General features: G+C 30.0%; 2 protein-coding genes and 1 long non-coding RNA gene across 6 annotated transcripts; 2 read left to right on the plus strand and 1 right to left on the minus strand.

Annotated features, from left to right (window-relative positions):
• Positions 1-355: 355 nt before the first annotated feature.
• LOC141535266 (uncharacterized) lies at positions 356-1090 on the plus strand. Its single transcript, XM_074255124.1, has 3 exons — positions 356-389; positions 596-820; positions 883-1090. Exons 1-3 carry the CDS (start codon positions 356-358, stop codon positions 1020-1022), a joined length of 399 nt encoding a protein of 132 aa, XP_074111225.1. The 3' UTR covers positions 1023-1090.
• Positions 1091-1240: 150 nt separating this feature from the next.
• Positions 1241-5859, minus strand: LOC141535058 (protein disulfide-isomerase-like). Of its 2 annotated transcripts, none has more exons than XM_074254828.1 (4): positions 4424-5859; positions 2704-3779; positions 2051-2179; positions 1241-1969 (listed from the first exon to the last, which is right to left on the minus strand). In XM_074254828.1, the coding sequence occupies exons 1-4, from the start codon at positions 4566-4568 to the stop codon at positions 1826-1828; spliced, it is 1494 nt and encodes a 497-aa protein (XP_074110929.1). In that variant the 5' UTR covers positions 4569-5859; the 3' UTR covers positions 1241-1825. The 2 variants fall into 2 exon arrangements, with proteins under 2 accessions (XP_074110929.1, XP_074110930.1); XM_074254829.1 differs by having other exon boundaries at positions 4087-4566.
• Positions 5860-6050: 191 nt separating this feature from the next.
• Positions 6051-22806, plus strand: LOC141535060 (uncharacterized). 3 transcript variants are annotated; one of them, XR_012480539.1, is made up of 4 exons: positions 6051-9035; positions 10282-10969; positions 11028-14156; positions 22792-22806. It is a non-coding gene; the product is annotated as an uncharacterized LOC141535060 (long non-coding RNA). The 3 variants fall into 3 exon arrangements; XR_012480541.1 differs by lacking the exon at positions 22792-22806 and having other exon boundaries at positions 6981-9035; positions 10282-10636; positions 10717-10969; positions 11028-12097; XR_012480540.1 differs by lacking the exons at positions 6051-9035; positions 22792-22806 and adding an exon at positions 9042-9656 and having other exon boundaries at positions 11028-12097.
• Positions 22807-26664: the final 3858 nt, after the last annotated feature.

The following is a 26664-nucleotide window of genomic DNA, read 5'->3' on the forward strand; positions in this document are numbered from 1 at the left end:
ACTTAAAATTCTGACATCATTACTCGTGTTGTGAAGAATTATCGCAATATTTTATAGTTTGATAGTATTTTACTGCCAAGCACATTTTAAGCTCGAATAATTTTTGAGTTCCATCAAAATTTTCATTAACCCCTGACTTATGAAATATTTATGAAAAAAATACGCTCTAGCGGGAAAAAATTGTAATTTCTTGAGACAGAGTCACTTTAAATCAATTAAAAATAAATTTAATGTAAGATAAATTGAAAGTTCAGGTCTGAGAATATTTTTAAATTACTTCTAAATCAAATTGAATTTTTATTATTAATATTTAATAATAAGAAGTTAAAATTTCATCTAAATAATAAAATAAACAATGACTCAGCCTCATGGAAAAATTTTAAAGCTGAGTATGATAAACATATTCAATGTCTCGCACGTTATCGTGACAAATTTTAATTTTCTTTTGACTAATCCCAAGCGTACACGGTTGGAAAAATTTCCATCACCTTCTACTTGGAGCACCTAGATCTCATATCTATAAAAACCGCTCACGGTTTTTGATATATAAGCAACCGTGCTCTAGAATGTTTACAAAAAAAAAAATACTGACAAGTAACTGTTAATATTTATCCACTATTATTTCGACTAAAGATGAAATTCTTTGCCGTGGTTTTAATTATTATCCTTGTGTGCTTCATACATGCAAGTAAACTTAACAAGGCGTGCGGTAGCCATAAAGAATGCGGACAAAGAAACTTAGGGTGTTTTGAAGGTAGCTGCCGATGGGTCGAGAATTACCTTCTCGATAAAAAAAACCGCGATACGTACTTCGCCGAAAATAAGTTTAATTCAATATTATTATAACATTCAAAACACTTCCGATAATAATCATATTTTTACGTTTATCAGAATTGGGTGATCCCTGCGTTTTGTATAAACAGTGTAGCCGTATACCTAAACCCGATGCTGACCGTAAAATAATCTGCTACGAAACGGCATACTTTTCACGAAAGAAAATAAGAGGCAATTTGTTAATTTAAAATGGAACTGTATTAAATAAATATTCAATAAATTACAGATAAGTATCTCACCAACTTTTTACAAAGAGTTCAAAGAATATTTTTTTTTTTTAGTTTTGTTAAAAATTTTATTTTAACTTGATTTTATCATCGTAATTTTTTAATAATATAAGGGTTTATTTTTTTGTCATCATAAGAATAAGTACATGAATTATTAATTTTCATAAAAAGACCTAAAATACAATAAATATTCAAGTTTAAAATGAAATAAAAGGATAAATATGTTAAGTAATCGTTATCAACAGCTGTATCATCTAATAAAACACGTTTTGCTTACATAAAATAAATTCGACTGCGGATCCGGATTGCGTAATTATATTATTATCACTCTCAATAATTGGTTACACAATTCACAACCCATAACTTCTCTTCATTCATTATTACATGCTACTTATTTTGATAATCTTGCGCTTAAATTATTACATATTATGTTATACATATCTAGAATCGTAACAATCACTATTCATACGTCATTCCCGGCGTTGTAGAACAAATATATATTTATAACTTTAATTTTTTTAAATTAAGAATAGAAATTTTTGTTTCTTTTTACTAAACTTGAGCGCTTTTATAAATACAAACAAAACTTTTCATAAAAATGCTCTTTTATCAAACCTTAATTTACCTCTGAAACAAAAAAAACACAAATTCTTATCAATTATCGACTCGTTACTCAGAATACAACAGTAAAATTATTCTCTAAAAACTTTTTGTAACACGGGCTCAAATACGCCGTTATTTCTATCAGAAAACATCGGATAAATTTAAAGTTCGTCCTTACTGAGGCCCTCTTCTCCTTCTTTTTCTTCTACTTTTTTATCTTCTTCTTCACTCGCGCCTTCTGTGCCATCTGAATCGATGAATTTGGACATGCCCTCAACTGTTCGGTTGCCTTCGAAACGTATTGCCTGCAACGAATTTATTCAAATTTATAATAAAAGTTTATTATATTTTAACAGTATTGACACTATTTCCAAATTTGAACTTACTTCATTGGTTCCCTTCTTGAACAAAATAATAGTCGGGTAACCCTTGATGTCAATGTCTTCGAGTTCATTGGCCGTTGCGTCTAACTTTGCGATGACAACCTTCTTGTTGTTCTCGTATTTCTCTCCAAGCTGAGAAATTGATAAAAATTTTGATAAAAAGAGTTCTTTAACTTTTTTGGCAAATATATCTGACTCATTTCAAAATGTTGCTCAAGTTAAATTTTTTGGATTTCAAAAAATGATATCAAATTTTTTATCAAAGCTTATCTGTAATCTGAACGGGCTTGAAAAAGTTGAAAAAACTTATTCTTTAATTTTAAAGGAATTATTAACTTGATCAAATTTTTAAATTAGTGTAAATATAAAATTTTCAAGAAAGTGTATTATTTTTTTTTTAACTGAACTTCTAAATTTCTTATAAAGTCATTTTTTAAGTAATGTTATCTCTACATTCTTCAAAACTCGCATTTAACACTGCAAGCTATTTTAAAATTGTTTGATGAGTTAAGAAATTTTCAAAAAAGGGCTCTACTAATGTAACTACCAGATTTTTGAGGATGAAAAGTTCAAAAATATCTAAAAGTTTTATTTGTAAACACTAAGAGCTCCAAACTTCGTAATAGACAAATTTTCAAGTTGAAAATGAAAATTACCTCATCATAAATAGGAGCAAGTTGTTTGCAATGTCCGCACCAGGGTGCGTAAAATCCAACCAAAACATGCTTGGACTTGTCCATGGCAATTTTTTCAAAGTTCTTGCCAGTGAGTACTTTGACAGGCTTAGCATCCCAGTCTTCAGGAACATCTTCAGCGGACAAGTATCTCTTTAATTCACCCTTCAAGTACTTGCTGGCAAAGTCATAGATGTTTTTGTCCTTCAGTTCCGGGTTTTCCGGCTTGAATTTGTGGAATCCACTGTCGACCATGTTGATGATTCTCATGGCCGGTACGTCCTTCTTCTTGAGTCCAAAGTATTCTAGCATCTGGGATTGCTGTGGGTCATCGACATTGAAGGTAACTACCATCATTTTTTCGTGGTATTTTTTGGCAGTTTTCGTAAACTCTTCTGCGTAATTATCGTAGTCACCGTCGTCTTCACTGAGGAACGCAACAAGGAAATCTTTATTGTTGCCCCCGAAAACTTTTTCACTAATTTTTTCATCGTAATCGATGACAAGAGGAATTGAGTTGGCTTCAATGAATTTCTCCAATTTTTTAGCGTCCATTTGCTTATTGTAGACATTTTGGCGTTCGTCGAAATTCTTAAAGAGGAAAACTTGCCCGTCTTCAGCCTTGAACTCCTTGAATACACTTTCGGTGTTGGTGAAACCGAACCCATAGTCGCCGTTAGCATTTGCAACGTGCCAGAAAGTTTCAGCTTCTTTGGTATCGAAGTCTTTGAAGAATCCTATGATGGCTATGTCATGCTTTTTGATGAATTTTTTGGCTCCTCTTATGGACTTTATTTCTTCCACTGGGGAAGTCGCTTTCTTTGTCAACCAATCTAATACGGCGCTGACTTCTAGGTCGCCCTGGTACTTGATGGGAACGCCGTCGCGGAAGAGCTTCACGGTAGGGTAACTTCGAATCTCTTGCATCTGAGCAAGCTCGGGTTCTTCGGTTGTGTCAACTTTTCCTAATTTTACCTCGAGCTCTGTCTCTAAAAGTGCTTTTGCGAGTTCGACGTATTTTGGAGCGAATTTCGTGCAAGATCCACACCAGGGTGCATCTGAAATTAAGTTTTGATATTAAATTTTCATGCAATCGAGATTATTGTATTAATAATTTTTTTTTCTTTTATTATTAAATGTAAAGATTTTAATTAAGAATACTGATAAAAATTTTAAACCAAAAAAAATTTAGTGGTTCAAAAATAATTATTCAATTTAAGATTTATTCTGTGAATTATTAATTTTTTTTATCAGGGTATAATTTTTCATCAATTTTTTTTCCTATCATTAATTTTTTAATTTAACAAAAAGTCTTCGTTATAATTAAACGCTTAATAATTTTATCACAAGGCAATTAAAACTTACCTTGAATTTTCCAACATTTTATATTATTTTTTTATCGATGTTTTTAATTACTTCTTTGTTACTAATTATTATTGATAACAGTAATTAAAATAGTTAATCCAACCCGAATTTTTTGACAATTTCCAACGTGGAATAAACAAAAAAAATTATTATTATTATTTGTATTTCTATTTATAAATATAAAAATTTGTATTTTTATTTAAGCTATCCAAATAATATTTATTCGGACGACTGCTATCTACAAATGTCAAAAAATCACCTATAAAAATTTAAACTCAGAAAATTTACTGATTAAAACACCGATATGAATATAATTAAATAAATAAATAATACTCACAAAATTCAATGAGTACATACGTGTCTTCGAGAACTTCTTCAAAGTTATCTTTAGTAACTATCAAAATTCCATCTTCTTCCTCGATTTTTGCGATCGATCCGGCGACACATAACGCCGTAACAAACAATATTTTAAGTAGTTCCATTCTTAAAGACTAAAGAAAAATAAAACTTAAATTATAAAACAAAAAAAAAAAAGGAATTTTGACCGGCAAAAAACGTTTAAAAACAATTAAAATTAACCAGATGCTCTCTGAATTCAATTTAGTATTTAAATCAATCCGTAATTCATGATGATCGAACTTATATTATACTCATACACTTGGACAAATACCGAGCCAGGGAATGAAGTAACAAGACAACGAAGAAATCAATATATATCCAATGCACTTGTTGGAATACGTACACGGGATAAGATCACTAATGCGTGGCAAGTTATATGCTTATCGTGGTAACTTCCAATTGGCTCGCTACTACAGCTACGAAGACACTTAAAAACAATAGCGATTATGATAATAATAATTATACACAACTATTGATAAACGCCAAACTAGACTACAAATTAATAACATTTATGTAATATTGTTTGTTTAAATTATAAGGCGAACTATTTATTGGCGATATTTTTTATTGTTCAATTTAAGCAAAGAACAAAATTCGTTTAGTAAATGAAACATTAGTTATGTAAAAAACATTTATTAATATATAAACGCATACTTATATTTTTAGATTCAATGTCAGATTATAATTATTAAATCGAGTTTTCCGATAATTAAATGTGAGTTTGCAGATGGAATTTACATACATGCTCTATCTGTGTGATAAACGACAATTAGTTGAGAGAAAAGAGGATAGGGTTTCTCTAAAGGTCACTGTCATAAGTTATATGTTATGTTAATTATAATAATAATGAACTCCTAATCTGGTATAATTGGTATGTTATTAACTTCTAATTATTTAGAGCGATTTTATTTAATAAACTCTGACCTGGCGTCAGGCCTCAGATATTACTGATGTAGTATGATCGCGCACTTGTTTCAATGTATACATATAATATATAGATACAAAACAAGTTAAGAAGCAGTTACTTTAACTAGCTGGGACTTGGTGGGGAGAATTGAGTGTGTCACTATGTTTTAGTTAATTTTATCGAGCTCTAGATCTTCACATTTTTTTTTAAACAGTTATCAAGGATATTTTTTATTTTGACAACTCTACCTTAGTGTCTTAATCAAAATCATCGGAACAGTGAAGAGATGATTCATTTTACAGATTAAATGCAAACAGTTTATAAAACGACCACAAATATTAATTTTTTTGCTTTAACTTGTTAAAATAAAATAGAATGATTTCCAAAAAGTTTAAAATTATATATGAGTGATTAACTACTGATTAACTCAATAGAGTGATCAACAAAAAAATTCATTTTGTTGTAAAAAAAATCGTACAGTGCTTTTTGAGACATTTTTGTAATTAATTTAATTTTACAAATATTTAACAGTAAAAAATTTATAATAATACACAGAAAAAAAAATTTATTTGAATCAAGTAAATAATTTTGAAGAATTTAATCTTCTTGATTTGAGTAAAAAAAATTCTTAAACTTGTAATATTGGAAAAAATGAACCACAGTAGAAAAAGTTTATACTACATTAGTGACGGTACTTGTGTCTGTTAAAAAAGTTCAAATTTTGGTGATATTTGAAGAACACTAGTTAATATTATATGGCAAAAGAGATGTCGAGATACACAATACAGACGGTGTAACGCAAAAGTAAAGGAAGAGAGACTATTTAGTAGTGTAAAGGAAAAGAGACCACTCGTTTTCATCTGTTAATCCAAGAATTTGTAAGCCGTGAAATGTGTCCTCTTAAATATCATTATCCACTAGACTAGAGAGTGTTGGCGGGCGCTTGAAGGTTTTTAGCTCAAGAGTAGCCACACAGCGACAACTCGTGCTAAGTTTTTGTCAACCCCGGAATCATGAAAAAGATATAAGCTGTGCTAGGATCTGAGTGTAGGGACCGCGGCAAGATAATCGCTTCTTCAAAATGGGAAACACGCGCTGGCTATTTGCCAAAGCCGGGTATTTTATTATCCGTATAGAATGGCCAAAAGCGATTATAGAATGCGAGAGGCGCCAGGTGCGACGTTTACTCCAATATTCAAACCAATATCTTCTAAAATATTTTTCTGAGCTGGAGAGCTAATGCCGTGTAGTTATTTCCTGACGACAAGATTAGTCTGTTCTGGCACTAGCGCTAGCACCCTCTCGCTTTATTCTTTGTTGTGAAAAGCCATCGACATATTTTTGTTATGCTTAACATTAGCAGCCCTTTTTTTGGTCTTTAGCGCTTAGACTTGTACTTCCGATTCTTTCATCACATTCTTAAACTTTTTAAGGATTTCCGCGCAAACGCTTTTAAATATTTACTCTCTCCAGTTTTTAATTTTTCTTCAACTCATAACAAAATTTATAGTCATATTTTTAGAATAATATTCTTAATATATTTTTTCGATGTCTATATGTGCATTTAAAAAAATTTTTAAACTGTAAAAAGTTAAATTAACACAAAAAAGTGTTAAATATTTTACAAAAAATTTTTTGACGTATTGACGCAAATTTTTTTATTGTGTACGTAGTTTAAAAGAAAAATTCTTGAACAGCCAAAACACAGGTGGCCGAAACCGGTACTTTCACCCTAATTCTTCCTCGTTATAAATAAAAAATCTGACATCTCAACAACCAAATAATTCACAAGAATAAGATAAGTTCACTATTTATAATATCCACATCTGCACCTTCCTAGTTTTTAAGGAAATTAATCTATTTTTATCTTCAAGATCTCCGAACATCCGGCTAGATCAAACAGGTTGTATGACCGAATTAAAATCTTATATTTAACAGTCTATTATTAAATGATAATTTCATAATTACATCAACAGGATTATTCAGCAAGTATAATTATGTCACCATCTAGTTTAATCTTAAAATTTTTCCCCGCAATCGTCCTTAAATAACTCTTTAGCATAATTTTAGATTTAACATATTCAACTATTTTAACTCACGAACGCCGAATTTTTTTCAAGTCGAGTTTCTGCTATGTAATCACTAAAAATATAAATAAAAAAAATAGCAGATAGCAAAAGGGTGACGTAAACTTCTCTATTAATTTTCAACGGTCGTATATTTCATACATTATATTACATATATATAAATGTATATGTTGTAATTTACAACTTATAAATATAAATAAGAAAATAATTAGCATCGCACATTATTATCGACTGCTCTCGTAAATGTGCGATAATAAAGAAAATAAATAACAATAACGATAATAATGATAATGATAATGATAATAACCCAACCATATATTCATATCCATACATAATAAAATACATGATCTTGTTTTGCTGAAAGGAATACGTGTAAAGATTGCGTGCCCCGTGAACATTTAGCATTAATTGCGTATCGGTTTTGGCAGGTGGTCGCCTCTCTACCATATCTGATTAACATTTTCACTCGGTGACTCTGCCCTGTATCATCACTAGCGCTAAGGATGAATAATGATTAACTCCAACTTAGTATGCCTGTATTTAATACTCCGCCGTGTCTTCTATCTTCGTCACATCGACCCAAAGAATATAAATATAAATATAAATACATATTTAAGACACTATTTTATTCTGGGAATAAGAGCAATCACAAGTCGTACGTACGAAAATAAATGTTAGTTAAAGTCACTTGTTGCGACTTTTTTTTTTTTATTTTTTTAAGAGCTAATAAAATCAATCGACTGACGATATGTGAATAATTTATGGATATTTATTTAGATTTATTTACTTAAAGAGTAGGTAATGAATGTATGTGCAAAAAAATGAGTAATGAAAAATTAAGAAAGTCTGAGAGTTAATTTTTTTTTTTTACTTTTATAAAAACATTAATAAAAGAAAAAGCTGTCTCAATTTTCAGTATATCAACAATTTATCAAATTTATCAGTTAAAAATACTTTCAGTGAATGGATGAAAACCATTCATACTGTACTTACTATTCCGTAAAACTACTGTCTACTTGTTAAAGCAATATCTTAATTTAATCATTAGCATAGACCGTTAAACTACTCGGGAAAATTTATTAATGAAAAGTTTTATTGTTTAAATTATTCTTGCAGTTTAATTTTTCGTAAATCAGTAAAATATGATTGTCATGATTCATTGGCTGGGTTGCAACAAAGACACCTTGAAATAATTAATTAAATCAATTTAGATTATAATATTTTTTCTAAATATAATTTATTTCATAAAATATTTTCAACTATAAAATTTTTTTTTTTCAATAATTTTACTGTTATTGATTGATAATAAAATAGAAACTCATTTTCTAGGATCTTAAATGAAATAGCAGGTACATTCACAGCAGGTGTTGATACCGTTGCACTCTTTTGACATCAGGAGCACTCGAATAAGTACCTGCAAGTAAAACCAAGTTATGATTTCAAACCTGTCGACACTTGAGTTCAGATGTCTGCTGTCTTTATAGAACCATATTACTTTAACGGAGCAATTTGTTCAGAAATGAGCACTGTTCTTCTTTTCTTCCGTTATATTAGTGGTAATTCATAATCCATAAAAAATTAACTTCCGCAGTACATTTGTATCTAAAAATCACCGGAAAAAAATAAAAAATATCGTACAAATTTAATTAGAAGAAAAAAAGAAATATTTAAAAAATTTTATTAAGCATTAAACTTACGAGCGTTTTAATTATTGATGCGCGTATTGTTATTTTTATTTCCGACTATCCGGTTGGATAATTGAAAGCTTCCGGCGAGAAAAAGTGGTCGAGTTAGTGGCTTATAAATGCCGTGGAGTAAAAAATTAATTTGAAGAAAAAAATAAATAGCAGAACAGAAAATGCAAGAGAGAGAAAAAGGAGGAGATAAATGTATAAATATAAATAATAAATAAATAAATAATAGATGAATAAGAAAAATTTAGATAAAAAGAATAAACGGAGGAGAGGAAAACGCATAGCTATTTCCGCGTGTTACTTTTCATGGAACTACGACGACCTGGCATATCTATGCAGGTATATCTTGATGGATCTTGCATAGATCTCACGCCCGTGACCTCTGTAAACGTCGGGTGGATAGGACTCGAGAGCGTAAGTCTCTCGCGGTTTCACGCGACGTGGGGAAAGTAATAATCACCGCCACGAGCTTTACCATATTGTGTACGTGGCTCCTATATATAGATATAGATATATCTGAATGTGTGACTTCTATTCTTATATCTATCCACAATCTTGATTCTACTTTTATATTTATATTTATTTTTTGCTCTTAAGAGTTATGTTTATTTTTATTGTAATCGTCGGGGTAAAACCTCTTACATATTTCATCACTGTATAACGGCTCTTTTCATTTTTTATTTACACTTCTGTTGACAAAGTTATTGATACTTACACTCAAATTTTATACAAAGTATTAATTTTTTTTTTTTAATGAATTTATTATCGCCTGTGATATACTCCATTTAAAATCAATGAATTTATGGTGAACTTTATAAAATCAACAGAAAAATTTTTAGTAGATTTAATACTTTTTTTTTTTTAAGTAACGAATTAAAAAAAATGTTAATAATATATTTCGCAAAAAAAAAAATTATTTTATCCAAGAAAAATATTCTTTTACAAATTTGACTCTTCATTTAAGATCTTTAGTTTAGCTTGCGCATTTTAAAAGACAATAATTGCAAAATTTTTTATTATTTTAATATAAATAGAAGTAACATTTTTTTTCTTGAAAATTTTTTGAGTTTAAATAACATTTTTTATCAATTTCTTGCTTTAATTTCAGGTAACTTTTGAGTTGAATATTCATAAATCATATTAAAGTAAAATATCACTTGATATATACATAAAAAGACCATTAATAATTTCATAATTTAATTTTTAAAACTATAACACGTTACTTCCGCTAAAAAAAAAAAAAAAGAAAATAAAGAACACGAAGATTGTGTCTACGTCCTCTTGGAAAGATTTATACATAAAGTTCATATAATCCACACTCGAGAGTATAAAACTTCTGAAGGAAGTGATAAGGCAGAATAATTAACGTGCCAATTTATCATGATAGCAAGCATCATTTTTTCTTAGTCTCAAGCCCTTTTGGAGGCTAAATAAATATATAAAATCTAATATAGAAACACAAAGTTTGTTGAAATCTCACGCACAAATCAAGGTTAGTCACGGTGCGATGAAAATCAATACAATGAAATGTATTATTTTGCAGAAAAACATTTTTTTACGATCGTACAGATGTTTATAAAAACATGCATAACCAAAGAGAGTCTTTAGCATCAAAAGAATATAACGAAATGAAATAAAATAAATAAATAAGTAAGTAAGCGGTTAAATACCTCGTTTATAAATAAGTTGTGAAGAGTTAAATTGCGCTGCACAGTACAGTGAAATGAAGACTGGACAGGAGTTGTTGTTATTTGGTACTGGTTGCATGCATGCTACGATATGCAACACCCGAGCTCGTAAGCTTACATATTTATAACTCCATGCTGCTTATAAAACAGTTACCTTATGTTTCAGGGTATCAAAACAACAAAGTGTCCCATGGTGTTAAAGAGTTTCAGTGAGAACTCGATTTTACCCTTCTTGCGACATACTCTATGGTAAAAAATAAAAAATTTTCAAGTAATCAGAAGGCCTGGTGAAAAAGAAGCATACAAAATTTTTTTGTTACTTCAATACAGTGCTTAAAAAAATTTCGTAAATTTTTTGGAGACTATTAAGTAATTTTACCGAAGCAATCAATAAAAATGCCTGTGAAAAAAATTTTATTAAATCCTCGACAGAGTTTTTAATTAAAAAATATTATTATTCGTTGATTAATTTATATATTGGAAAAAGGTTAAATTAAAGTGGATAGAAAAAAAAAATTTTTTTTTTTTTAGTTAATTGAACTCAAAAAAAAATTATCAAAGTAATTTCGGCTCAATAGAGGGCTATCAGGCTTTTCCCTTGCTCTAAAAAAAAAGAAACGACCAACAAGTTTGTTTGCCCGTGTAACGGTAAGGAGACAAGCCTAGTGATTTAATTACACGCTACTTTACTCGGTACTCAGTGACTCCATGGTTTCTAACTCTTGGCTTGTCTCTCGACACACTCGAAATATCTCTAATTGTACGGTGATCCCTCAGCGGCTTTAATGTGCGCAATATAAATGCAGAAGAAGAAGTAGGAGGCAAAAAGAAAAAAAAATAAGCGGAAAATTGAACAGAGGGGCGGCGAGGGGCACCAAGTTCAAAGGCAAAGGGCTTCTCGTTGGAGGCCCTCTCGTGGACGGGACAGAAAAAGGATGCGACGGCGTCGGTTGAGCAACGTTAAGCCTACATTAATGCCGTGCGTGCCCTGCGGCAATTCACGGGGACTATTCACTCGAGATGTGCGATTTGCTGGGAGCTGGGACTTAATGTGCAAGGAAACGGGCATAGTTGTTTCATCGCGCAACACTGACTCACGTATGGCGCATCGTCAAGGCTTACCAAGTTGAAAAATTAGACGGTAATGGGAGAGTTTAATTGTTGTAAGAGTTCTTATTTGAATTTCCCGCGGATGTTCGCGCGGAAAGCCGCTCCGGAACTAAATGGAGGAGAACATAGCCTTTGAAGTTACCGGATTTATAAGAGTATTTTATTTTTTTCTAATTATTTTTTAAATTACAAAAAGTTTATTAATTAAGATGTTTGACATTTTATTTTTCTGTCCATGTAAAATTACTTATTTTAAATCATCTTGAAGGATTTTATCTCTTAAATTTTTGTGAAAATAGTATAATTGAAACAAGTCTATTTTTCGATTAAAAAATAATTTTTATTAAACATAAAAAATCTACATTTTGATTTTTTTTAAATAGATGTTTAGAATAAAATTATTCTTTTTGTTGTTGACAAAAAAAAATTACAGCTAGATTTACTGTGAAAATATTTGTATCAATAAAATAATCAGAAGTCCAATTTTTCACGATTGTTATCATAAAAATTTATTATTTCCTTATCTTAAGTGTAAATTCATGCACCAATTTTTCAGAAGTAACACTTCTAAATAATTCTATTTACCATAAATGCATCCAAGAGTCAAAGAAAAGAATAACGAAATGATATTGTTAGGGATGTATTAACCGTGAACGCCTAAAAAGGAATGAATGAAATGAAATAACTTAAAATAGTTGACGAAGTGTTACGATAAAAATGCAAATGAAGCAAAAATAAAAGAATAAAACGCCGGAAAAGCGTGCAAGTTTCCTGTGATCGAAAAGAATCAGGAGATCTGCTATCAAAGATGATTATGCGCATCGTTTCGCGTGCAGCTCTTACATATAAGAGTATAATAAAGCATGCGAGTCGGCACACTATGAACACAAGTAATATATATAAGACAGTGCTTTAACTTAAGAAGGAAGACTCGTAGGAAGTTTCCGGTAGTTCCCTCTTATATCTGCTCTTACTCCTTTTAATCGTGAACAAGACGCGGATATATTTATGAGTAACGTTGTGAAAAAGATGTAAAGACGGGAAGACCGAGAATCGAGCTAGCGCTTCTGATTGGTAATTAAACGCATGACAGCAACACACCCTTTACCTGCTGCAGTGGCTCGAGCCATCATCATCATCTCTATTTTAATGACTCGTTAACATTTAATTGCTAACTATCAATGGGTTATTATTCACAGACTTGTCGTTTAAGTTTCTCCTTTAATTATCTTGTTCTAAACTGATATCATTATCCTATCTTGTAGTAAAAAAAAATTCAAAATATATTTTTTTTATTTTTTCAAAATTTTTTTTAATTTAAAAAAATTTTTTAAAAGCTATATTATTGTTAGAAATTTTAAGAAATGAAACTTTTCAAAATACGTATGTAAAATTGGCATCGTTTCTTTTTGAGAAAAAAAATTTTTATCTCTCCAAAAAAAACATTAAGTATCATTTTTATAGAAAAAATTATTTCAATAAATTATTTTCGACAACTATTAAAAAAATAAAAAAAATATTTTATTCTTAAAAAATTCCACACTTGTTTGTTTTTAACACTAATATATTAATTCGATAATTATACTTACGTTGAACCAAAAAAAAAATGATGAATAAGTGAAGCGTAGAAGGTAGAAGAGAGTAAAAATGATTTTTTATCACAATAAAATGCATGACGATCTTAAATAAATAAAGTGAGAAAAAAAGGAACATGCCCTGTTATTATCGTCGGCATCATCAGTTTGACACGCCCCACTTGATTCTATTATATTTTGCGGGTACTAAATACTGCCCAAAACGTTTTATTCTTTAATAAGTATTGAGGCCATGTAAATATTTTCTTAGGCACATTTCGAGAGCCTTTTGAGAAAGTTGAGAGGCTGAGGGCCAGAGGCAACAGTAATGCCCATTTTATTTATTTCTCATTCTTTTATTTCTTCTCCTTTTCACAGTCACAGTACTCGAGAAATGTTTATTAAAAATCCATAAGAAGTAATCGAGATCGAGACAATGACGATGTAAATACTTACACTCGGGTTATATATCGGTTTACCTGATGTCTAGCCCGACACCTTGGGGGCGAAATTTCAATCATACTCAACTCAACTGCTTGTAATGAAAGCATCACGCCTTCACCTTTTACCTCGTCAAATTTTAAATCAGTGATGGGTGCTGCTACAGACAGGTATTTACACCTGTCGTTATGTCTACTCAATTTTATATCAAAAAATCTTGAGAAGATTTAATGCTAAAAAATACTGCAATTATATTTTTTTAAAGTATATACTTATAAATTATAAAAGCTATTTTCTATATAATTAATAAAATAAGGAAAATTATGTCTCAATCAAATGACAGAACTCGTGAAAAATTTTTCTAATTGGTCTGATGTGAAAAATTTTTTTAGAAAAATTCCATCATACTATCCCGTCAAATAAAAAAGTCCTTTACTTGGAAGCAAACAATAAACTTCCCTATAAAAAATCCTTCCAGAATCAGCAATACCGTAGCAACATCCAGCGTAAAAGTTACATGTCAACGGTTTTGTCAGTCCGCGATTAAAAAAGCTAAAAATAAATGAAAAGCGATCCAAGATTCTCGTCCTGTGTCAGTATAATCTCGAGTAAAGGTTTCTGACGCCAAGCAGCCCCGCAGGGGGTCCAGTTCTGCCTGGCATGTTTATCACACTCGTTTTCTCACACACTCTTATCCGGTCTTACCTTCTACCTCAGAGCTATACCTTTCTATACACTATTTGCGGCTTATATTATAGTAGTTGGGCGCCAGTACAAACAGCCGATACTAAAAAAAAAAAAAATAAACGAATCCTTTTTCATTTATTTATCTCGTCCTTCCATTTATTGTCTATTTTTCAGTTTTTTTATGGACCCGGTGACAATTTCACCTGACCCATCAACAGGGTACTGCACTTGTCAGGACTTTTTATTTTTTTTTTTTTATTCTTAAATTATGCAACAGCCTTATATTACAGAGTTTATGATAAGGCCAAATGGAATTAGCGCTTTTCGTGGTGTACATAAATTCATAGATTTAACGTTGAAATACATATAGTCATATAAATTTTTTAAATTGACGCTGATTACGTGAAAATTTATGTTTCTGATTATTTAATTTATTTAAAAAATTTTTTTTGATAAAAAACGCAAAAAAAAAAAAATAAAATTCAATTATAAATTATTTAATCTGATTTTTTTAATTCTTATCATTAAAATAAAATTAATATATGTCTGGTCATAAATCACTTAAATTTTACTTATGTCATCGATATAAATTTACAAAAATAAATATAATAGAAAAAAACAGATTTTTAATTAATAAATTTACAAAACGATGTGGCCATAAATATCAAAATTAATCTGCGAACAAAGCTGTATTATAAATTATATATTGTCCATATATATATATATATATATATATATATATATATATATATATATATATATATATATATATATATATATATATATATATATATAAATATATAAAAAAAAGTATGGAAATGTGCTATTTCCATAATAATAAAAATAATAAATAAAATTATTTATTGAACAAGATAATTAATGAATTAAAAGGAATAGTAATATTAAATATGAAATAAAATAAAAGTATGATATCAAAAAATTAAAGAGATAAAAAATCTAAGAAAGAAAGAATGAGTTAAATTACAGCTAGATCTCTAGGAGGTAAAATAACTATCTGTCCGAGTCCCAAGTCGTCGGATACAAGTGACTGGAATATACTCGGGATTTTATTTCATCCTCCGTCATAAACGGTCCTACTATATACGATATATTCAGCGTTAATATAGCCGAAGAATTTTTTTTATTATTTTAGATTTTTTCGTCTTTCTCATTCTCATTACCAAGGTCTTTAAGAGACCGAGTCAAGGTTATATTAGTCCAGTCAATTGTATCTCCGTTTGCACTTCATTTATTATTTAAATTAAACTATCCGAATTAAACGTATAAATTTATACCGCCTGGTTTTTTATCATATATTAGCCTCGAATTATGAGTATAAATGGGAATGGGAATTTATAATTTCTTTTTTAAATTTCGACTTTCGACTGTAAAATAATATATAAATTTGCCGGTTTGATAGTGTAGTATATAGTAAGGCGGGAAGTGATTATAAAAATTCGGTGTATTTTAATTTTTTTATAAGAATAGTTTCTGAAATTTTAACAGGAAAAAATAAGAAAAGGGTTGGCTGAATTTATTCATATTTCAGCAATATTTTAAATAAAAGTTTTTGACATTATTTTAGTAAAAATTTTAATAAAACCATTTTAATAAGACCTAGGTAAGGGATATTTATGATAAAATAGAAAATAACTAATTTAACTAAAAATTTTTCACATTAATCATTATTCACGTACATTTTATTTGGAATATTTACATTCAACAGAAAATTTAAATACCAAAACCCAACACATAATACGTCAGAAAAACGCTCGGATTAAATGAGACTTTAGCCAAATTGAGTTGTTTTCTCAGCACATGTACTTATATTATGCAGGTGTGATTAAAATCCTAATGGTCCTTTAAGTAAGTAACTTACGACCAAGTAAAGTAGAACTACCTTACCCCTGCTTATATAAAATTGGGTGATTTTCCCCAGAAAAGTTGAAGTCTAAGTTTGCTTAGCCGAAGTAATTTTTGTTTGACTTCAATTTTTTCGTCGGCAAGTGTCAGTTTTATCCGAAACAAAAATCAAAAACCTGTTATAATTTAATCTGTTGCTTGTTTAATATTTAGCTCCACCCCGAAGGACCTAGAAATAATGCAGGTAGGTCCTTAATGCAAGAAAGTAGACAATAAATGGTGGCAAGTAATTTTGCAAGTCAACTTGAAAAACTTTAAGGGAACAGGTGGCTAATAGGGGAGATAATTTTTTGGGTATTTTTTGACGCTCGTTAAAAATGAGGTTACTGGTGGTAGATGGTGATAGGATAGTGATGATGCTAAATTGACAGAAAGTCATGAAAAAGCATGATGATTAACGTTTGACGGAGAAATGAAAACTTTTTAAAAAACATTTTAATAAGTTGATCGAATATTTTGATTACTTTTAGATTATTTTTTTTATTTGTCAAAACTTTTTTGCAGGTATGAAAATTTTTTACGTATAAAAAGATAAAAAAAAAAATTCGTAAAATTTGACTCAACATTCTTGCCAAATTTATTTTAAAATGATATTTCTTTCAAAATTTTAAATTAATCAAAAATTTTTTTGAAACATAAATTGAAAAGTACAATAGTGTTTTAGAAGTCAAGGGTTAATTTTAATTGTTTCAATTTATGAATGAAATACGTTTAAACAAGATATGTATAATATAAGAAAGATAATTTGATATATCAGCGGATCGGTTGTTACGTAAGTGAATTTATGTAACAACGCAACATAATAATAGAAGGAGAAAAATAACCGAATAACGGTTTAGTTGTAACTAAAATAAAAAAAATGGTTTGTCAGTAGAAGAAGTGTATGTTCTATGCTTGTGATAAAATAAAATATAATATAGAGGAATTGGTATGTAATGTGCGCGGGCGTCCTAGCGAGTGGGCAATTAATTTCAGCTAGATCTGCAATCTAGATCTCAGCTTGGAGTTGGACAAGTAACCGCTAGTTGCAACGGCCTTTATTATTATGCCGTTGTTCGGCATTCAAGCGATGCTCATGCTGCTTCAAGCTCAACTTAAACACACTATACTTCCTGTCTTCTCCAATTTCACTACTTTTTATTTTTATTTTTGACTGAATTATTGTTTAAAAACCTCCTTTTTTCATTTTATTTATTACTTATTATTATTATCATCATTTTTATATTTATACTTATACTTGATATTAGAAGCCCACGTGTCTATGTTGTGGGTAAGTGTGCAGAATTATGGAGATCCGGTGAATAATATTTTATAGTGGTTTATGCCGTTGTATTGTGATAAAATGAAAGAAATTTTGACGGATGTTGTTTATTATTGATGCTGTCGCAATTACTATAAAAAAAAAATTTTAAAAGATTTCCAAAAATTCTTGGACAAACCATTTCAGGTTGTTGTAGATAATTTTTTGAAGTTTTGGAAACCACCCTTAAATTTTTTTATTAATAAGACAATTAGTTGCTGCGATATTAATATTCAGACACCTTCTTACGCAGCGTTTGAAAAATTTTTTTAAACAAATAAAAAGTAGCTCTTATTAATTATAATTAATAAATAACTAAACTCAATTTAACATCTTTAAGCAAAGCTAAGTGTTAAAAAAAATACATATTGGAATTAACTTCATATCGACTGTTAAAAGTATCGGAAGTTTCATACTGACTTTTGACTGTTTAAAAATTTATAATTCATAAACATATATTATATTTGAATTTTTTATCGCTTCTACTATCAAAGTCTTCGTCAATCATCTTTATTTTGCTTGTATTTATACATACCTATGCCAAATATTTATTCTAAAAATACATGTATGCATACAGTATACAAATATAATATACAATACTTGAATAGAGTAAATAATATAAAATAAAATACAACAGAGAAAAAAAGCAAAAGTAAAAATTGGACATGAATCTCGCCAGGAGAGTTCGCACCAAGCACCGATGATAATGGTGCGTTTCGACAGATTGGATGAGCTATCCCGTGGGTTGAGACTCAGCAGGACGTAATGTGTCTTAAAGAATTGCCAGATATTATACACGTATACAAATACTTGGCGATATATAGACGCCGGGCTCTCCAAGTCTTGCTCACTTCTGTTCTCCACTCTCTTCTATTACAGATATTATATATTATATACACTAACTGTTATACGCTAAATCTTTTTGGCGAGTTGAGGTCGTAGCCCGACCTGGCGTCTGATTGATATACGGACTGTTAAGTGCTTGCAATACCGACATTTATATCTACCTCTAATACTCACGGCTATAAATAAACGACCACTTCGACGTCCAATGAATGCTCCAACACACTTCAGAAGGTCATATATGTATAATATGTAACATATATATGTGTAATGAAAAGACCGAACCACTGAACACTGGATCTGGTGTGTACAATATTACTTTATGGTACTACAAGTTGTTAAGCAAGAGGCACGAGGCAACAGGCCTCTGAAACATTGTCCAGAACGTTTAATTCAAAACTGAGGATTTTATTTATAGTCGTTATTTGTTATTATCAAGTCGATGTACTTCTGACAGCTGTTATCGATTGATAAATGCACTCGAGGGCTGTTTCATTCACTGGTGAGAGAAAGTGTGCCAACATTTATGATTACTATTTATTATTTATTATCATTATTCAAGATTGGCCATTTTAAACAATTATTATTGTTAGTAATAATTGAAATTTTTTTAATACATTGTTGACTTAAAATCATTAATAATAATTTTAATTTATGATTATAATTTATTGTTATTAATTATTTTGGAGAAAAGAAGTAGTAAATATTATTCTAATAAAATGAATACTTAAAAGGACAAAAAAATGATTTTTTGTATAAATAAATTAATTAAATACAAATTATTTATTTAATCATTTTTAAATATTCTTTAAAAAATTTTTTTTAAAACAAAGATCATTTCCCGAAGCCGCGGTAAATTTTCCACGCCTCCAGATAAAAATCTTTAAAAAACTAGTTCCAGTAGCCGATTTTTCGGTAAATTCTCTTGGGACTAACATCAAATCAAATAACAAGTATTATAATTCTCTATCAAACACAAAAGATCAGAATAAAATTCTGAAAGTCCCGTTTAATGCGACTACACCCAAAATAATAGAATTAAAAAAATCTAAACCTGTCATAACTGTCATAAAGTCAGTATAATTTAACCGATGTATCAATCCGTGTTCATTCACAACTCAGAAGCTCATTCTAATTCTCGTCATAAATATAAATAAGGATAAATATTTCTTGTATCTTTTCTCCGATCGATTCTTCCCTGTTCCCTCTCGGGTGGTAACAACCGATACCTTCAAACAAGTAACAGCTTAAACTCAACGAAATTCTTTATTAAAACTCTAAAATGTTAAAGAATACTTTATCTCTGGTCCGAAATACCGGTGCTGTTAATGTTAGTCCTACCCGCAGCTCGCGTCGAGGCTAATAATGACATTTAACTTTCCCTGATGCGAAACTGATGATGACTCTACTACACACCGAAATACGAATAAGAATGAGAATACGAAAGAAAGTCTGAATCCTATCCATCGTCGATGTTATCTGAGCGAGCATCTCTCGGTAAAGGACATGGACCAAGACTTTTAATCTTGATCTTATATTTTTTTTACGACCAGTCATTATCTTCTCAAGGATCTGCTGGTACATTTTTTCCAACCGGAAACTGTCCTTACCGTCCGAAAACATAATTATTTAAAACATAAATTTAAGGCAACGTGTCGGTGACCGCACTGCCATCGCCATCGGCGCTGATTTTTTATTTTCTTCTCATATCGTAATTTTTTTTTTTTTTTTTTTTTCTTCATTGTCGGTCATCCAGCAACCACGGATTTAATAACACAACACGAATTTATACAGAGTCATTAAACCGTGAGTCGATTTCATTGTGCATTGATCAACTACCATGAGCGTCAGCATGAGTGATCATGATCACATATGAGCCCTTGCACGTGTCGCACCCTCCATAAAAAACATCTCGGACTACGAAAAAACGTCATTACACTTATCAAGCCGTCTCATCGGGCTCACTTTTAGTTTTATTACCAACAATCCGACCCTGCAACTCCGAAATTATACTAATTGTTAATAATTAGACGTCTCACTAAAAAAATTGCTATACTTTGGTAATTTATTGGTCTTAAGTACTAGTAATTTGCCTAAAGAGCGAGTACTTAGATTTTAAGTACCACCTGGAATGCAGGTGGCTAGTCCGAGTTCTGAAGGATCCTCCGAAAAAATTAAACTGCTCTGCTAAAGCTGGGCTGCTTATTTTTTAATTGACTCACTGCTAATTATAAATAAGGTTATTATTTTAAGTGATTTTTTAGGCAACTTTGTTACTAAATTAATTTTTTATTTAAGGGTAATAATTCACAATTATTGAAAACGATGCTTATAATTCTTGCAAGTAAAATTTTTATTAATGCAAGAAAATTTCCTTCGCTAAAAAAAATTTATTCAGCCCAAGATAATTCCTTATAAATATTTTTTTCAAGTTATAAACAATTTTTTTTTTCTACTCTAGGATATATTTTTCCTAATGCACATAAATTTTCTGATTTAAAATTTCATAAAAGTGTAAAAAATATAAAACTATTTTTGCCCAAACCAAAAATAAATTAATTAACAATCAACAAAAATAAATTTTAAATGGATAGTTTAATTTCAGGAGGAAGTAGGAGGGTTTTTAGGCAGAGGGTAGACAGTTTCGACATATAACATATGCCATATAGCATATAACGAGAGCGTGTATCTTCATAACGTGTCGCGTGTACGCATGGGTTAACTCCCCAACGTAAAAAATCTCAAGTTAATTTGACATTTTATCAATCACGACTTGGGTTCGCCGGGGGCGTTGGATGTCTCTGGGATCTGTACCCATACACATATAGACACAGATATGACAGAGTAACTCGCGTGATGAATGAACCCCGTGGCACGCCGTAATGTGACACGCGTATCTAGAATGTTGCGGCTAAAAGGGGACTTATTATCTCGTACTCATTGTTTATTACTTTTTTATGGAGATTAAACGCCAGAAAATTGCCCCAAACCGAATAACAACCGGGCTGATATCAATTTATGGCCATTCGATACATTTTTATTCTCTAATAATAAGCATTCTCTTCCGTTATTGTTCATTTTTTTGGGCACAAATAACATTTCGTTTTTTATCTTTCCCACAGAAGTTAAATGGATCGCTTTATCGGGTCCCGGGTCTAGTCTAGTCTAGTCTAGTCTAGTCTTTTTAATGTAGAATGCACCCGTTTAATGTCGAAGTAAACGATATGCCTGTGCTATGAATAAGCCGTCAAAGAGATATCGCGTTATCGACGAGTGAGACTAATCGACAGATATTTGAAATAGTTTCATTTCTAGCCCACCGCGCTCGATGGGAATTTCTCTCGGGAAATTTTCTGGTAGTGTTAACTTAGTATTTGGTATTTAGAGTTTGCTGCTCGTTATCTAAATGTCTAAGCGACAATTAGTCAGGGTTTAACTATCAAAATGTATGTGTGGCAAACGTATTACTTTTTATTATATATGTATCTCGTAAGTAAAGGTAGAGGTAAAGACCCCCCAGCTAGTGAAGAAATCAGTACATTTCAGTAATTTCTCCTCGTATCATTTTCAAGTCATTTTTTGATATTTGTTAATGCTGTGTCATTAATCACAATCAGATGCCCTTCGAAAAAATTTTTGATATAAGACTGTCTTATTTTTATTATTTTTTTTTACAAAGACTGTTATCTAATTACGTCGTTCGTAGAAATAGTAATGATAAGATTTATTTTTATTATTGGTGATATTTGTAAGAGTGAATTGTTAGATTTTAAAATGAAAAGTATTTAGAAATTTTGTGATATTTACGTCGATTTAAAAAAATATTTATTTGTGATAATTAAAAAAAAATTATAATTTAAAAATCTAGAAAATATGGTTTAATAGTAAATTAAACCAAAAAACAGAACATAATTTTAAATTATTTTTGATTAGTTTGAAATAATAATGATTTAGATTTAAGAAAAAATTTTTAAACTGAGAAACAGAATTTTTCAAAATAATTTTCTTGGCTCAAGATTTTTTTTTATTTAATCAATTTATATTTCTTTTAGTGTAAAGAAAAAAGGATAAAGAGTATGATTTAACTTTGGAATATAATTTTTGAAGCACAACTAATGGCAAAAAGTCTGTTCTCAAGTTACGGGTTGGAATTAAAGGGCCATTAGAGAGTCGCACCCTCATTTTATTCTCGACTATCATCAGCATGCCGGGGATTATGTGAACTCGAGAAAGTACAGCAGGAACAATATAATAAGAAAGAAGGAAAAAGAGAGCAGGAAGGACAACAACACAGCGACTTACACAGGACTTACACAGTTAGGCACCTGAGTCCTATCGAAACGCGCAACAGCCCCCGAGCGACTTTGAGCGACGGCACGGACGGATATCCTCTTACAGACACGTGCGAGCCACGTGCCCACATATCCACGCCGCTACTACACACGTCCAGATACTCTCGTTCTCTCTTCTCCCGGCAAAGTACCAAGTCAGGGCCCCTGCGATCACATGAATCTCGAGCAATACGAGCACGTCTCTTTAGATCCTATAAGACTATTAATTACACTAAAATAACCGAACTGTTCAATTATACCGGTTAGTGGACTTGGTAATCCGCAGCCAAATTTCTCTACTAAATCATTTTTACTCCACTGGCTTGGATGAGCAGAACAATTATTTTTTATTTTATTAGTTATGAATTGAAACTGAATAAGGCAGCTGTTTTCAAAAGCCTTCTTTTTATTTATGAGATATAATAAACAAAAATACTTCTATTAACCAATTTATACGTTTAATTATATTAATACTGTGATATTTATTTACCAGTCTGCGTCTCATATATTAATATTAGTTCTAGTCTTATTCATCCATAATTGCGAATCAACTTTTTAATGCATCCGGTCTTGTTCCATTAGCAACACACTTATGGGTTTTTTCTCTAATTACCCTGATATACGCCTTCGATAAGTACATTATCATATTTTTATATATTAATTTATACATAATATATATTTATTACGTATTAAAAATATATTAAGAAAATTAAATAGAAATATGAGGCTTGAGAAGTTGGTGGGGAAAATAACCTTTTATAGTGGTTGCATTTCATCGAGTTAATTAAGCAATTATTACTTTATGCATTTGCAAACTCTGCAGTTAATGACTGTCTTAATAAATTATTTTCATAATTTTACATTGTTTAAAAATTTAATAAATTTAATTTTTAAAAAATTGTGTTGACATTTTGAACGGTAACAAAAAATAATTATAGGAGGAAAAAAAAATTTTTTAAGACTAATTATTAATGAGTAGTAAAAGATCACTAACTTTCAAGTAAAAAGTTAAAAGAATGTCGATTTTTTAGAATAAAAATGTATTAATTTGTAAATTTGAATTTTTATTCTATATTTTTTATATTTTGTCAATCCTTAATAGTCAAAAATATTCTTCAAGCTTACACATATATGCATTTAAAATTTAACATTCAATATTTTTCGATACTTGCAAAGGAATTTGAAGATTGAACTTCACGGTGAATTTAAAAACTAACGAACCATGATTTTTTTATAATTTATTCCATAGGAGTATATATTATCTAAAATTCTACTAGACAGCATATGACTTTAGTAACACAAACACATGAATTTGACAGTTCTATTACATATGTCAATCTTACTGCAGACATCATCCATCTTGAGACTTCTAACTTGTCGACATACCACCCTTGACCTGGTCCTCATACTCTTCACTTACACTCTCTTTCTAATTTTACTTCAATAACCATCCATTCACTTTTAAGTTTTTCAGTCCTGTAAAAAAAAATCATGAACCTCGACTCAATTTTTTTTTTTTTTTTTTTTTTTTTTTTAAGTAAAACATCGTGAGAAAACTAAAAAAATTTTTTGATTAATTTTCAATAAAATAATATTTTTTCCAAAATATAAACTCATGAATCAAATTAATTTTTTTAAATTAAATAAAGTATATTCGTTTATAGTTCAAAAAATTAATTCCGTCTCAAAAATAACGGCCTCTTGACTCCGTCCCCTAAATTTCATCAAAAGTGATTTTTTGATCTCTTCATAGTTTGATACCATGCTTCTAAACTAACTGAGCAACATATACGTGATAATGAATGAAATCAGCTGATTATCAAGATAAATATTTGAAAACGCGTCGATCAGAATTGGCCTAATCTCGCTCATTAGTGAGCTGAAGGCATGAGACATAAATAGAATAACCTAAAATTTAGCAGTCACAGTTGGCGTATAAATTGAAGTTTGTTGTTGAATTACAACTAAATCCTAATTCTTCAACATTGGACACTGGCTATTTCTATTAATAATAATAATAATTATTATTATTATCCAGAAAGGCTCGAGGCCGTTAGAAGTTGAAAGTGTGAACCTTAGGATCTTTCGGATCAGGATCAGAATGACCAGAGTCCAGTAGTTAATGTTCATATGGGGACAATTGACACATAAATATAACTACATATATACAAACTAGTGCATTTGAGAGCCCGCGGTGTAATAGTGCTCGTTTATATTTTTTCACTCAAATCCACAATTCTCAACAATGGGAAACATATTTCAGTAAGCAAGAATGACAAGGCGGTGACCAATGTCCAATGGCAATTGTAATATAGTTGTCGGACGCGTGTAACCGGTACGCCTTTTGTGTACTCGCCTTTTTATTTTCAATGAACATACATATACACACTATACACATGGTTTGAGAGAAAGATATATAAGAACATTCAATATAATAACAATAACTTTGGACGTTGTACATAATGTCTGCAGGGGAGGAGCGTTTGGTACCGCAGCATTTTTGCTGGCATAATGTGCTTAAGAAAAAAAAAAGAATATTTACGGGAGCCCTTGTCATTTTATAAGATAAATTTGAAACTACTTTTTCTTCTTTCGGGTTTTCTTCACTCTATACTAATATACTGTTTTATCTTTTCCGGCGGGTATGTTTCTCGGTTCAGATTACATCAATGAGTGGCTTAAATGATTATTTAATCTGGTATAAAGGATACATTCATTTACATTATACAAGAAATTTATTAATAGTAGTATATTTTAGATTTTTATAAATTTGAATATTTATTTTAGGCTCTTTTTAATTTAAATTCATTGTAAATTATTTTCTGCTCCAAAGAAGGAAAATTAAAAAAAAAGGTAAATGTATATACAGACACAAATGCTACTGTGAAAAAAAATTAGTGTGATTTTGCGTTGTCAAGACATTAATTTACACGTAAATAAAATGTATTTATTTAATAAATACAAGACAGATGTAATAACTATTTTTTGCAATGTTTAAATCATTCACTGAGAAAAAAATTTATAATTTTTTTAAAATTGTGACAAGAAATTAAATTGCTGAAAAAATTAAAATTTTTTTGAAAATTGTTATTTCCGAAACTTTTTTTCAAGAATAAAGTTACCACGAGAAAAACTTTAATTTTTTACTATTTTTTTTTTAAATAAATTTCTTTTCTCAGTGTACTTTTTTATGATTTTTAACATTGTCATCAACCTTTATACTTAATAATATTTATGATTGCAATATTTAAGTCTCCGTACACCTGTACCTATAAGACAATAAAAAACCTATCAAACATATAACTTCTATCGTCACAAGTTGTTTTTGTTAAACCAAATGCGTCAATACTTTAATAACTTACTCGATAAATCGTAAATGTGTAGCAGCCCGCGGGGTTTCTTTTTTGATAATTTTTTTATAAAACAATTTATTTAACGCGATACGTAATTTGAACATGTATGACGTATGTATTACCTTATCACTACAAATTAAATTGAAAACAAACATCAATTTTAAATTTAAGTGTTTTTTTATATTTTATATAATTTTAGTCTTTAATTTTTTTTTTCGACCGATAGATCTTTTTATAGGTT

Source organism: Cotesia typhae, unplaced genomic scaffold, assembly GCF_013202065.1.
Source record: "Cotesia typhae breed Kobodo isofemale line unplaced genomic scaffold, CoteBio_Ctyphae scaffold_13, whole genome shotgun sequence".
Taxonomy (NCBI): Eukaryota; Metazoa; Arthropoda; class Insecta; order Hymenoptera; family Braconidae; genus Cotesia; species Cotesia typhae.

What these genes read in the sequence shown, in the direction of transcription:
- LOC141535266 (XM_074255124.1), top strand. Translation starts at nt 356, where the DNA reads ATGACTCAGCCTCATGGAAAAATTTTAAAGCTGA. An exon ending in TGGAAAAATTTTAAAGCTGA is followed by an intron (nt 390 to 595) that starts GTATGATAAACA and finishes AATACTGACAAG; the next exon opens with TAACTGTTAATATTTATCCA. An exon ending in CGATACGTACTTCGCCGAAA is followed by an intron (nt 821 to 882) that starts ATAAGTTTAATT and finishes TCATATTTTTAC; the next exon opens with GTTTATCAGAATTGGGTGAT.
- LOC141535058 (XM_074254828.1), bottom strand. Translation starts at nt 4,568, where the DNA reads ATGGAACTACTTAAAATATTGTTTGTTACGGCGTTATGTGTCGCCGGA. An exon ending in GTATGTACTCATTGAATTTT is followed by an intron (nt 3,780 to 4,423) that starts GTGAGTATTATT and finishes ACTTAATTTCAG; the next exon opens with ATGCACCCTGGTGTGGATCT. An exon ending in TTGCTCCTATTTATGATGAG is followed by an intron (nt 2,180 to 2,703) that starts GTAATTTTCATT and finishes TCAATTTCTCAG; the next exon opens with CTTGGAGAGAAATACGAGAA.